The sequence below is a fragment of the Ziziphus jujuba genome, chromosome 3 (assembly GCF_031755915.1).
Source record: "Ziziphus jujuba cultivar Dongzao chromosome 3, ASM3175591v1".
In the NCBI taxonomy this organism is placed as follows: domain Eukaryota; kingdom Viridiplantae; phylum Streptophyta; class Magnoliopsida; order Rosales; family Rhamnaceae; genus Ziziphus; species Ziziphus jujuba.
The window spans coordinates 21,953,840-21,969,204 of NC_083381.1; the positions used below are offsets into that span (position 1 = coordinate 21,953,840).

Sequence of the window (15,365 nt, forward strand, 5' to 3'; positions counted from 1 at the left end):
CATAGCTTGTACACTGTTAACGCCATTTACTTTTTCAATAGTTAAATTGAAAATCAATTTCAAAAATGAATTAATATAAAAATAAATTGTTAATTGAAGATTTAATATAAAACATTTTAAATTTGAGTATTCAATATATAATTAAACCAAAATATGATATTAGAATACATTTAATTTATAATTCCACCATTATTTAGGAAATTAATAACTTTGTGGTTCGACTAGTATGTTAAAATTTTGCTTATTTTAAATTTGATCATGGTATCTAAATAATTAGAAATTAAACTGTAAATTAGATATATTACCAAACTTTGTTGATAAACTTTTTTTTTTCTTTTTTTTTTATTTCCCATAAGAGGGAAGTCTGTCTTCAAGTACTAGCCTGGAAAAAACAAAAAAATTGGAACTAGAATCTTAAAGGCTAAATAAAGTGAGAAGATGTTAAGAGAAAAGTTGCAGTATCTTTTGTAAAAAAGGAAAGAAAGAAAGGAAAAGAAAACTCTTTGCCAAGTGTATATATATTTTATCCATCTAGCATTTTTTTTTTTTTTTGGTTTACCGGTATATATATACTCATGATTTTGAAATGTTACTCAAAACAAATTATGAAAATTTATTTCGAAAATTATCTAAGAAATTGAATTTTTTTTTTTTTTTTTATCAATTCACTTTCAATCCGTACCAAATCCAAAAAATTGAGATTGAAAAAAAAAAAAAAAAACACAAACACACGCACAGTGTACAAATTTGGTAGATACCAAATCCAAAAAATTGAGATTGAAAAAAAAAAAAAAAACACAAACATACGCACAATGTACAAATTTGGTAGATACTCTAGTAATTTAGATAATTTTTGTTATTAATCAAAACAAATAATATCATAATGATCAAATTGTTTATGTAATAATATTTAATTGATTTATTTTGATCAATAATTTAATTGATTTATTTTTTATTTTTTTATCTATGTAAAAGTTTACTAATTTATATTAATATATCAACAAATAGTAAATTAACACATTATTATACCACGTTGTAAATATTTTTAACAAATAATTTGTGAAAAATAATATTGTTATTATTGGTAAATAATTATAAATATGCTAAATAACTATTTAAATGATTACCGTAAAAACTATATTTTTATGATTTCAAAATAAAAAAAAATTAAATCTTTGACAAATTATTTCCATGATAAGAAATATCAAGACTTCATGCATAGTATTGCCGTTAATATAATCCATCAAAATGTGACTAATTTCATTATCAAATGATTGGAATCTTTCCCTGTAATTATGTTCCTTTTTTTATTTTTATTTTTTTTACCTGAAAGTAATTACTTCACTTTTTTTTTTTTTTTTTTGCTTGATCTGAGTAATTACTTTCCTTTTGCTCTCCATACATACACCCAGACACATTTTCTTGTGTTCTGGATTCTTTTACCATTTATGGATGAACAATTAGGTGTTAAGTCTGTCAACATAATCATGTACAAATTTTCTTACCGTATAAGATTAAACAAATGAAAGTCAATAGCTTCTTTAGGTTTTCCATTTTTAAGATCACGATAATTTGATTATACAGAATCTTTGATCTTATCATTATTTTTCTTTAGCATTGCATATGATTTAAACATTTTTTTTTTTTTTTGGTAATACTGCATATGATTTGATTGTTAGAATGGATATATTTTATTGCGAGTCAAATTCCTCTTACTTTGGCCATAAGTTTGATTCAAGCTACAGTCCCAAATGCTTTTTTCTTATTTCACTAGAAAAAAAAGCTTTTTCTTTTCTACTTTGAATGACAGGTGTGCTTTATTTCTTAGGATATGATCAAATATATGCTTCTTATCGGGATAGCGTGGTGGTAATGTATCAAAAATTCTTTTATCAGATGCTATAATTAAAGATTGAAATTTAAAAATATTGTTAGAATTTAAATGATATTGAATAAGAAATTTGTCTTTTTAAAATTTTAATATGTTATTCAAATTCCTATTAAAACATCTATAAATTGCAACACTTTAAGTATCAAATGAGAAATAATAAAATTCCTCATAGAAGAATTGTCAAAAAATATATAAATATACATGCACATTTTTTTTTTTTTTTAAAAAGGTTGGAAGAGTACTAGTAGATGTTATGCCAAACAGCTCAAAATCTTTTGCTTTTTTTTTTTTTTTTGTCCTTCTTAATTTTGAAATATTATTTACATAATTATTCACGCTAGTATTACAGTAAACCTTAAAAATTTAACATAAAAACAGTGGTTTTATTCATGCCTTTAAACTAAATAAATCACTTTTTGTTTCAAATGCTTAAGTTGATAGAACATGTATCCAATATTTGCGTATCATATGTGCACTAGCTATGCAAATTCAAATAACAATTCAACTGGCATAGGTTTTCTAAGAGAAAATTTTATCAAGAATAACCTAAAAATATGCCATAACAAAAAACATATTTTAAGCAAAATTATTTTGCTTTAAGCCCAACAAAAAGGAAAAATATATCAAATATGAAGGATACCTATATTAACTTATAGAAAAAGGTAAAGTAATTACACCACATCGTAATTGTTCTTTCTTTTTTTTTTTTCAATGATTATATATATTGATATTAACCATATCATAATTAAGTTGGTTTTGCAAAGTCGACAACAAAAAGATCCCAAAATTAAACATAAAGCTACATATTTTCATGGCCACTTCCCATCCAACCACAATATCAAGGAAATATTAAACTTATAATAGGGACAAAAGTTCCAAAACACTTAAATTAATTACTTGGCTGATTTAACTTATCATTCACAACATAGAGAGTAGTTTTTGCAGGGATAATAATAGTTTAATGGTAAAATTCATTGTATTTTAGATAATGATCAAAGTTATATATATATATATATATATATAGTTTTCTTACCCATAATATTTTTTTGTCAAATTCAAATAATAATAATAATAATAATAATAAGCTGGTGAATTAATTACCAACTACCGGCTTATACCACATACAAGGGAGAATATGAAACGCGAAAATTCAGGAGACTTTTTCAAACTTCTATGTAAATCCAACTTCGTAAGAGATGATTTAACTTTATGACTTCATCTTCTTCCCTAGATGTATAAATCACGAATCATTTAAATTGATGAACCAGAAAAATGAAGGAAAAAATTAGACAAATAAATTAAAAAGATGAACCAATTTCTGAATATATGTGAGAAATGAGGTCATATATGGAATCAGAGCAACCTCATAAACAATAATAATTGATATTTTATGCATTCGTAAGCAGACAAGCTGATGCCCGAAGAAGAAAGTGATACATGAATTGTTTCCAAGTGTAGAATTTTTTGTTAGCTTAACTTGTAATGCAATTCTGGGTAGGTATTGATTATGCAATTTTAGATATCCAATATCGATCACCTCTCCTTAGACGTTGGCTTCCATGGTTTTCTCACTTCTACCAACAAATATTATATATAAACAAAACCTTGATAAAGTAAAAATGTAGGCCAAAAGAGAGAAACATAAACCAAACAATCGATTACCATCTATGTATACATGCGCACACGCTATATGTTTCTTAAAACAAAAACCCTTGGCCCTAATAGAAAAATATAAGATATATCAAAGCCAAACACCAAGCAATGTAGACAAGAATGGTAGTAATTACTACTAAAAACAGAATATATATAATTTTGATTTGTTAGGAAATAATCATATACAGATTTTATATATATATATATATATACACACATGAGTTTCATTCATCAAAATTGGCAGCACCTCGCGGATTTAATACATTTGTACCCACTAGACCAATTATTGTAACTTCGCATCCAAGGATTTCAATGATTTTATTCATAATGCTCGTTTGGGATTCTAATCATGCATCAAAAAATTCAAAAAGAAAGCTCCAATGTCAAAAGGGACCCAGCCAAACCTCAAAAATATGTCTTACAATCATAACAAAGTTAGATAAAAATAATGGTCTCTTTATAATAAAAATCCAATAGTATTTGGTAGGCATAGAAAACCCACTTAACATAAATTATTAAAAATTCTTGGCACCATAAAGATATTACTTTTATTTATAACTTTCTTTTTTCCCTATATGATAATTTTTTCATTTTTTATGGGTCCCTAAATCAGTATTCAAATATTACTTTGATATAGACCTATTAAAGCATAAAATGAACAGTATTTGTGGGATATATTTTTGATCGGAATGGAGGTACTAAAAGTTTAATTACCTGACCAATTAAAATCACTATATATATAAAATATATAGTTGTGATCTAGCAAACAAGCCTTTGCTTTTCACGATCAAATCTTTCATTTCAAGTAGAAAATTGAAACTATAACATTTCCCACCTACATAACCACACAATGAAGCTAAAAAGTAGTAAAACAAGGAAACATACATATTTGAGCATTCAAACAAGACTTAGCAAAACACTACTTTCGCAAGCAATTATCCTGAATTTGAATCTCCCACCCCGTTCTCAGGGGGGAGGGGGGAAGCACCCTACCTAGCTAATAGGTGGATAGTGAGCAAAAAACATTAGTATATATCCTGGAAATCAAGGAGGAAACGTCACCAAATTAAACTAGACATAGAATTAAAGACAGAAATAACTTTGGCCACTAGAACTGCCTATTTTGGGACAAGATAGCAGGTTTCTTATGAAGTTGATCAAAATTTCAAACTTCCTCAGCAGTGTGGATTAGGATATAGCACAGCAGAAGCTAGCTAGCCAGCTAGCTTATTATCCTCATTAAGTATAACATTATATATAGTTTGACTAATGTATAAGTACAAATATAATTGGCTATATATTTAATAAGGGGCTTGTCTTCTTCCTTAGAGATCTATATCAAATCGCATTGCCTCTTCTTAAATTAACTGTGTAGGACTGTTGATTAAGGATTATGAGGTCATTGGCTTTTCACTTATTTAATGTATTTCTCCTATTTAGGGAACATAAAGGAGTGATAGGACACAGTATAGAAATGATTTGTGAATTTTCATAATAAATACACCACACATGCATGCATACATACATACATATATAGAAACCATTTAAAGATAAAGACCCATCTCCTCTCGCTAAAAAAAGATTTCATCACTTCATGAGATTTTGGATGCAAAAAACTCCATTCTTATATATCAGCTAAAGACTTTAAAAAGAATTATACAAGCTATATATGTATATTGTTAGTAATATTTGAACCATTACTTTTTGTTATGGTTTTTATGCAGGTATACTAGTAGTCTATAGTCTTTCCCTAACGAAGAAAAGTTGACAAAACATACGAGGGAAGGCAAAAGGAGAAAAAATAAGAATGACTTCCATATATATGTTATATACCAAAAATGAACATTAATAATAAATAAAGTGATTGACAAATCTGACTCAGACACACAATCCCCGCTACCATAGTTATATCAACACGACCCCTTTTTTTTTTTTTTTTTTGGTTCAAATTAAAAAATAAAAATAAAAAAATGAATAAAAGAATTGCCAAATCCAAAAAAAGACATACAACATGATCTGCAAATCTATTACTTTGTCAAATAAATGACCTTTTAAGTACGTAATATATCTCTGTGACAAATCTGGTAAGGTGAAGTCACATACACAACCCATTTCCAACTTCAAACTGAGCTCTACATACACATTACTACCACTGCTACTAAATATAAACTACTACTTCAATTAAAATAAAATAAAATAAAAACAGCATATATAATAATAATAATAATAATAATAATAATAAACTTACATAGAAATTAAATACCCATTAACAGACAACAGCAGGTTGATCTGGTTCACTGTTGTTGGTTACCAGAAGGAGGTTGTTGTGGATGAGGAGGAGGCAATGCCGGCAGATGAGAAGCTTGACTACTATTACTATTATTATTATGCGGAGGCCTTTTGCGTTTCTTCTTTTCATAGCTAATACCTCTTGCTTTGGCCTGTGAATCACGAACTTCTCGCAGATACAACCTCACAGCTCTTGCTCCGAACGGATTCGCCTCCGGTCTCCCACCGTGCTCTTCGAAAGCGGCTCGGAGGCGGCCGATGAGGGCGTCGAGGCTTCCCCAAGCTTGGCGTAGAGGGCAGGGACAGGGTGCCGGTGGGTTGGGATGGCCGAAGAAGGGACAGAGCTGGGTGTGAACCTTAGTTTTCCCGAATTGGTCCAAGTACCTGAGGAATTCCAGCACATGAGCTCCGCTGCAGCGGGAGAGAGACAGTGGCGGCCTGTGGTTTCGGAGGTACTGACCAAAAGTGTTCCAGTCTCTTCGTTTCTGGTTCTCGTACCGGCTCAGCGTCGAGGTCGGCGACGATGACGATGAGGATGACGGTGACAACGCTGATGCTGCTGCAGCTAGTGAGGTGCTGGTGCTGTTGGTGGTGCTGTTGCTGATGATGCTGCTGCTGCTGCTGATGGTGGTGTTGATGTTGATGATGGTTGAATTTGTTTCTGGATTTGAATTGGTTTCGAATTCTTGAAGTGAATCCATGGGATATATAATTGAAATTCGAAGTGGGTTCTTTTTCTTTTTTTGGGTTTTTTTTTTTTTTTTTTTTTTTTCCTGATCTTTCTTGGATCTTGAAATTGTGGGCTTTGCTTTTTATTTTTTATTTTTTGGTTTGAAGGGGGGTCTAAGGGTTTTCCATATGATTATTGCTAGCTAGGTTATTATGGATAACAGGAAAAGAGAACCAAAATCAAGATAAAAAAGAAAGAAAGAAAGAAAGAAATAGAACACGAACAGATGGTGATATTGGAATTGAGATTTTCGTTTTTACTATTTTTTTCAAGTCCAAGATATGAGTGATAAAAACCTCTAATATTCAGAAGCTAAAACTGTTGAAGAAGAAATGGAACACCCTCAAAAGGTATTTGATCACTGTAGATTTCAGCTTTGGTCTCATTGATTGAAGCCATGAGAGAGAGAGAGAGAGAGAGAGAGAGAAGGGTAGGTAGTGGATTTCGAAGTAGGAAATCAGCTGAAATATATGGATGATATATAGGGGAAGTAGAAAAGAACAGTAACAGGGCTATTTATACAAATTTTTTTTTCCTTTTATTTTTTTTTTTTGATAAATCCTAGAAACCTTTGAAAGGGGTTATGATGTTGGTGGGCTTTTGTTTAATTAACTTTGTTTTCGAGAGGATTGGCAAGGAAATTTTTTTTTTAAAATTTTTTTTCCCACAAAAAGGGTAAGCAATTTGAGTGAGTTTCATAACCTAGTCCCACAGACAGAGAAAGAGAGAGATTTAATGGTGAATGAATTGGTAAGGAAGAAAGAAGGAAGTGTAGGGCTTTTGTGGAAATGGAAAGAGGTTGACAGTGAGTGAAGAGAGAGAGAGAGAGGGGAGAGATGATGGATGGAGACAGGATAAAGCTATCGTGTTAAAAATATGAGGGAATAACATGATTTTGTTTCTTCACCCTTTTGTTTTGATTGACAACACCTTTTTTTCTTCATTTACCAATTTGCCCTTTATTGCTTTTTTATTTTTTATTTTTTATTTTTTTGAGGATCAACCTGCACATGTAATTCTTTCAGAACCCCTCAAACCCAAAGCATGGGTCTGTCAAACTACACAGTTTACTGAAGACACTGCTAGCGTTTGGCAGGTCATCAGCAAGTTAGGGTTTTTACTTTTCTATTTTTGCATAGTTAAGATATAAATAAATAAATAAAACATTGATTGGCTTTTATGGCTTGGTAAAGTGGTACAGTATTTTTCTTAATTACAGAAAAAGTTCCTAACTTCGGTACATTTATAGATTCAGGAAAAGTTCACATCAATGCTCTTCATGAAAATAGGGGTGAATTGGTTGAACCTCTATATATATATATATATGTATGTCTGTATTTATTGTAAACAGTATTCATACATAATTATAATTGGGTAATCATTATTGTGTTAACTTACTTCGTTGATATAAGCAGGAAATTTTCCAACCAAACTCTAAATTAATGTCAAACAATGCTTCTCATTATATGGATCTATTTAATCATAAAATAAACTTTAAATTAATTTTCAAATTTTTTTAAGTAACAAAAGTGGGTAAATGGATACACTAAGCTTGATTTCAATAGAATGGTAATAAATTATATGATCATATATATTGTCTTATTCTATGTCCTGTCAATTTTTTATTATTTTTGAAAGGGATAATTTTTTCGTTTAAAATGATTCAATAAAATTCTTAAAACAAATTTTCTCAAGTTACACCTATTATATAATGAAACCTGTAAAGGGTACATAGATACAAAATAATTTTTTTATCAAGAAAAAAATAATTTAAATTATTAATGCTACTCCTATTATCCAATGAAACTTAATATATGAGTATACTCAAGTCCAAAAGCTATTTTTTAAGTCCCAAAAAAAAAAAAAAAAACACTTCTGGTGTACAAAACAATTATTTATGATAAAATAAGAATACTTAGAGATTAAAAAATTAAAATAAAATAGTTATTTCTGTTGATACCTTTTATTATTATATTGAATTAAATTTAATATTTAACCCTTATAAATATATTTTTTTAAATATCAAATTTGATAAAAATTAATTAGATGTTAAATTTTTATAGTTATGTATGTATTTTTAGTATAAGATGATTAATTTAGATTTAAATATGCTAAGTATATTTATCTCTTAAATAAAAAAAATCAATTCTAAACTTTTAAAATGAAATGTTTATTAATTGAAATGGGAGATTATGTATACTTATGGAATATATATTCTTATATTTGAAAATATATATCAAACATAAAAATATATAATTCTATATAATAGTTATTCTATTTCTATATTTATTCTGTACACCAAATAAATCCTTAGTATATATTATGTGCTCGGATATACTCATGTAGATTTAAACATCAATTTTCATTTAATTATGACATCATGTCAAAATATGAAATATTAAATTTGTAGAAAATCAATTTAATCCAATAATAAAATCATTAAAAATAAATTTTAAAATATAAGTTCAAGCTTCAATTTAAATGAAAATTTCCTTCAATTAATATAGTAACAAATTATAAAAAATATAATATATTTTTTATTTTTTTATAAAAATTTTGATAGGTATATAATAATTCATTTATATACTTTTTAACAACTACCTATATATGTATGTAGGCACTACACTAACCCTATAAATAAAGAAAAAAAAAATTCTTTAAACATCAGATCTTACAGACAAAACAACTTGACAGTAAAAAATGATTGGTCGAATCGAACTAATTAATTGTTGTTCTTTTTTTCAATCTATCTTTCAGCTCACACACGTTTTTACTTACACAAAGATGTATTCAATTTTGGTTTGAAATCTTATTTTTCATTTTTGTTTTTTTTCCCACTTCTCATATTAGGATATATTCCCCTCCTCTTTACACTTTACACACACTCAATCAATTATTGAAGGAGAATAATATTACGTCATATCTTCTTTTTTTTTTTTTTTTTTTTGGGTTCTAGAAGGAAAGCATTTATGTTAATATTTATTATATAAACTTTCAAATACATGCACCATATATAAATATAAATAAATACAAAATATTGCGTTTCACTCGTTCATGACATGTCATCTCAACACCATGAATATGAGAGCTAGCTAGGGACTATCAATGGACAAACAAGATTTTCAAAATCAGTATCACCATGATATTGACAGAAATATGTATTCTCTGTTCAAAGCTTTGCAGAAGAGAAAGTTGCATTATTATTATTATTATTATTTTTTTTTTGGTAAATAAAGTTGCATTATTGTTTTTATATATATAGTGATGTAATATGGTAATGATTTTTTTATTTTTCCAGGATTACACAGTATATCTCTAATGATATACAGATTTGTGTACGTGTCACCTAGAATTTGATAATATTGATGTGTAGTGGCATAAATATATAGTAAAATCAAAATTATTCTCTAATAGAATGTGCGAAAAAATAATTTGTATACACTAATTGATTATATATTTTATTAATTATTTTAGACATATTAGCCTTTTAAAAAAATATTATATTTATGAAAAATTACAAAATATTTGATAGAGTTTTTAGAATTAGATATTCATGTTGATAATTTCAAGACTACATCAACTTGCAATTTATTTGAAATATTATCATTGGCGAACATCTTTTTAAAACCTATGTTCATTTTATTTATGAGACATATTAATTTTCATAATATGTGGCTATTTGACAGTTCACATCCAAGAACAAAAGCCAGTCATGATTTTCATTTGGAGGGAAAAAGAAAATAAAAATAAAAAAACTTACAAATAAATCCATTGTGTGATTTAATTGGTTCCATGGATGAAATAAAAATTGGAGATATGGTTTTCAGTCAAATATGTGCTTATGGATCTTGAATATAAATAATTATTCTTTGTAATTATTTTTATACATGCAATTTGGCTTATTTCGCTATTAAATATATTTTTTATATATTATCTTCTTCTCAGACAATTAGCTTTGATTTCTCAAGCTATAAAATTTCATTTGAAAAAGCTTTTCAGCGATAGACAATGATCATGAATTTGAATCTTCATTTAATGATAAAAAATATTTCATTTAAGAAAAATGGAGGAAAAAATCAATCCTCCAAATTTGGGTTCCATTAAACTTGGTGTACGCTAAAATTTTTTATACCCCATATGTAACAAAAAGAAAAAAATCATTTGAAAAAGAGTTTTATTCTTTTTTTATAATTTCATTTGAGAAAGTTTGTAACAGCCCAGCCTAGACCATCCGTATGCAGATATTGTCTTCTTTGGACCTGGAAAATCCTCTTACAATCCAAACCTCAAGATTTTAAAAGGCCTCCCAGTGGTTAGGAAGAATTCTCTTCCAACCCCTATCTACCAGTCACACTGGTCCGGACCTCCCAGACCCAACCAAAATATTGTCCGCTTTGGAAGCTAGGTGGTGAACCCAATCCTACCCTTCATGGTTTTACATTCCCTCATGGGAAGGCCTCTCCAAGGGAAAGGTATCCATATACTTATAAGCCATACTTCGTTCCCCTTTCCAATCGATGTGGAATTTGAAAATCCTCCCCTCTTGGGGCCCAGCGTCCTCGCTGGCACACCGATCCGGGTACTGGCTTTGATACCATCTGTAACAATCCAGGTCCAAAGAGGACAATATCTGCATGCAGGTGGTCTGGACTGAACTGTTACAAAGTTTCTCATTGACGAGGTAGTAATAATAATGATTATAAGTTCGAATCAAATGCCTAATCCTTTTTTTTTTTTTTTTATAAATAATTTGAGAAAAATGGAAGGTCTACCAATGCCTTAGATCAAGTAGGGTTTGAAGGGATTGGACATTTGTTGTTGGCCCAAGAAGAAGAAATTCACGCACATTTTGCTGCCTTGTTAATACCAAGATGAAAGCTTGCAACGGATAGTTTTTGTTTTGAATAATGCAATGTCAGATTCTCAAGCTAATGCTAGCCAATCCTTGCTCATTCTGTCTTGACTTTTTATGAGATAATAGAAATAATTTTCGGAAAATAATGATTTATTATATATATTTTGCATTTAATAAATGTATTGAGAGATTTAGCCCCGGGGGGGGGGGGGGGGGGGGGGGGGGGGTGGTGGGTGTGGGGAAAACTGTATTAAGGACTGAAAATGCCTCTTGCTTCCCAAAAATTGTCCACTTTTACTAAATGTGCAGTGTTATCAGCATAATGCTGCAAGTATATTTTTGTTTTAATGATATATATGCTGCAGAATCCAATAATAGTGTATTATAATATGTTTAATTATATCAAATTCCTTCATGAAAATGATAAGAGTGAAAAGAGGAGAGGAAAGACAATATATACACGGAAATTTTCTATTAGAAGGTTGGATTACATATAATTCATATAAACATGATCACTTCTTGGGTATGAAAAGGTTAAATACGCTCATCATAAATTCGGTGATTACAGCAAATAAAATAATATTATATAGATGATAGTAATATTTTATTGAATAACATTTAATTTTTTATATTATTTAATTGGGATCCAATTATATATAATTCAAGTGATATTTTATTTTGGATTACATGTAATGAGACAATGTCCAACGTTGCCCACTAGATTAAAATTGTTAAGTATGATTCAATCTTAAATCATCAATTATAGACCCCAAAAACAAAAAAAAAAAATCTATTTTAAAAAAAGGGAGTACTAGTGGACCATATATATATATATATGTGCAAAGCTAATTATAATACTAATTGAGCTATGAATTAATTAGATTAAATTGAAAAAAATTTAGATCATTATATAGAAGAACAAAAAATGAAAGATTATGATATTGGTTGTTTGCAGAATCAAGATTAAAAGCTAAATATCCGAGGCAATGAGAACATTTAAGATTCTCTGTCTTTTTTCTCCTTCACTGATTTAAAAAGAAAAAGAAAATTAAGGAGTAGAATTTCTTTGATTACACGCCAACTAATGGGGCGAATCTTCCGTAATATTCGATTTAGTACAAACATAATTATCTTAACCCTTGATTAAAGTTTTTTAACACAGAGAGAGAGAGAGAGAGAGAGAGAGAGAGAGAGATATGAGTTAGATCCGGGTAGCGGGCAAATAAGCAAAGCCTTACCCGCTCTTTTTCTTCTTTTCGTTGTTTTTGTTTTTTGTTTTTTTGTTGTGTTTGAGTAAGAAAAGCAAAGTAGCCAGTAAAACAGATATCATGTCTCAATCTTTTGAAATGTGAAATATTATGTGCACAAAAAGCTTAGCTTTGGGAAGAATTACGACCATTAATTTCAAAATTTAAACATGAAAATTTGGCTTCATTTGTTGGTTGGTGGGTGTATTTTTTTAAAAAAAAAAAAAAAATTAAAGTGATGATGAACGAAAAAGTGTCATTGAAGCACTCAAAATATCAGAGACAGAGAGAGAAGTATATAACTATATATGTACGGATGTTCATAAAACCATTCAATGGAATCTTTGTCCCAGGCCAGTTTCTCAAAACCGTAGCTGGAAGCCTACCGATCTACCTAGGATGTAATTCATTTATTTAATTGAAGGGTTCTTGCTACAAAATATGCCAAATTTTTAACACTTCAAAACTTATTGCACCGTGAAAACTGCAAAAACTGGAACTCTGAATATTTGGTTTTGTTAAAACTTATAAAACGTGATTAAGTTTCTTTTGGAATTGGATCTTTAAATGATTCTGTTTATGAGGTATTTCAATTTCTCTTGATTTTGATTTCAGCAACTTTCATGTATATTGAAGAAGGAATTTAATTTAAAAAATATATATTATTTATCATTACCTATTGATCATCACTTATTTATATATATAAATTTAAAAATGCCCAAAAAAAGAAAGAATTTCTTAAAAAAATGAAAACCAAACACAAAAAGAGCTTCTAAGGTATATGCACGAATAGGGTTGATTATATGATGCTTATATATATATATATATATATTCACAGGGGTACATATTTCAGGTAGTGCTGACAATTTTTATTTTTTGATTGAAAAGGAAAAGGATAAAAAAAATTATTTGAAACATTTTATTTGATCCTGCAAAAATTTTGTATCATTTGCTCCTTACATGTAAACTACAACATTATAAGAGAGATTGAAGTTTGTATAAAGGCTTTAAATTAAATTCAAACTAATTATAACTTTCCAAAGATCATTTAAAAAAAAAAAAATAGCAAAAGAATGTTAAAAGTAGCTATATAATTTGCATATATGATACAACTTTGTTTGAAGCAAAAAGATATATAAAATTTATATATATTTAAGCCTATCTAGATACATAACTATATATTAAATTAATTAAGTTGCTTCTCATTTATGCAAAAAACAAAAAAAGACCCAAAAAAAAAAAGTTGCTTCTCGAAGAGAAGATGAAATCCAATTCCCTTCTCTGGGGGATTTACCCAAAAAAGAAATCCCTTCTCTGGGGGGCTTTGAATCTATGCCAAGCTTGCTAAAATAATAGTGAAAGTTTTTATTTATTTTTTAACTCTGAATTAACCTATCGGAGAGGAATCTTTTCCAATTAACCTTTAACATAACAGAAAGCAAAAATTCCACTAAATGGTTGGCAAAAAAACCATTTCAACTGGTCTAGTTCACTTTATCTTGGAGTAGTAGACAGATTTTCCAAATAGTTTAGAATGGAAAGCTTTTCTCTGATTAATATCTTCAACTTAAAAAGACAAGAGGACAACCAAGTTTTGCAGCTTCCTATGATAAAATTAATAGATAGAAAAAAAACAAAAATTTGGTCGTTTCCTTGTTAAGTATTTGTTTGGCAGAGTATTTTTTTATTCGAAGCTTTATTTGATGATCAAAAAATCTTTTGTTTAAAAATAAAAATGTTTGATGAAAATTAACAAGCAATCTTGTTGATAAAAAAATAACTTTTTTTTAACTATTTTAAATAAATTCAAATTTTGAAATTTTTCAGAAATTTTTTTTTAGCCTATGTTGGAAACCCAATAAATATTTAATGCATTTTTTTTATTTATAACCAAATATTTATTAATTTTTAATAAAAAAATATTTTACAAAAAATATATACTATACAAATTTCACAAATAAAAACTCTATATTCATTAGCTATACCAAATGTATATATTAAATTTTGATATAAAATAAAACTCTTACCTATGAATACTGAGTATTTATAGAATTATGAAAAATTAATTATTTATATATCAATAAACCTATAATATATTGATTTATCCATAAATAAATATTTATTAATTTTAAAAAATTTATATTTATGAGAAATAAGTTTTGTAACTATTTATATGTATAGTGATAAAGAGAAATATCAATCAAGTTTAATCAAATCTACATTTATGATATTGAACTACGCAATCAACAAATAAAAAAAATTACTAGAGTATTTTTTTATTTTTTTATAATTATTAGAAGGAGGCAAAAATCCAAAACAATTATAGAGAAACGAAACAAGAAGATAGCGAAGAAACGAAATGGGAGGACATTCTTCCTTATAATCTAAAGAAACTAAGGAGTCGATCCCTTTAGAATCAATGGAGGATTTTACCATGCAAGGAAATCTATTAATGGTTATATTATTATCTTATTATTTATGATAAACGTTTATATATAGTATTTATTTTTTCACAATTTTAATCAATTATTAATTTATATATTTAATGAATTTTAAAAGAATTTTTAAAAAATTATCATGTTATGTGCTTAACGAGTTTATTTATTTAATACACTTATTCGAATTATGATTAAATAATTTTATTTATTAAGCAAAATAATCCATTTATCAAAGTTTTACTTAGAAATCAAGAATATAAAA

General features: G+C 28.0%; 1 protein-coding gene across 1 annotated transcript; it reads right to left on the bottom strand.

Moving 5' to 3' along the window:
* Positions 1-5,535: 5,535 nt before the first annotated feature.
* On the bottom strand, positions 5,536-7,387 carry LOC107422848 (protein LIGHT-DEPENDENT SHORT HYPOCOTYLS 4). The gene has a single exon (XM_025075870.3). It carries the CDS (start codon positions 6,532-6,534, stop codon positions 5,839-5,841), a length of 696 nt encoding a protein of 231 aa, XP_024931638.2. The 5' UTR covers positions 6,535-7,387; the 3' UTR covers positions 5,536-5,838.
* Positions 7,388-15,365: the final 7,978 nt, after the last annotated feature.

What these genes read in the sequence shown, in the direction of transcription:
- LOC107422848 (XM_025075870.3), bottom strand. Translation starts at nt 6,534, where the DNA reads ATGGATTCACTTCAAGAATTCGAAACCAATTCAAATCCAGAAACAAAT.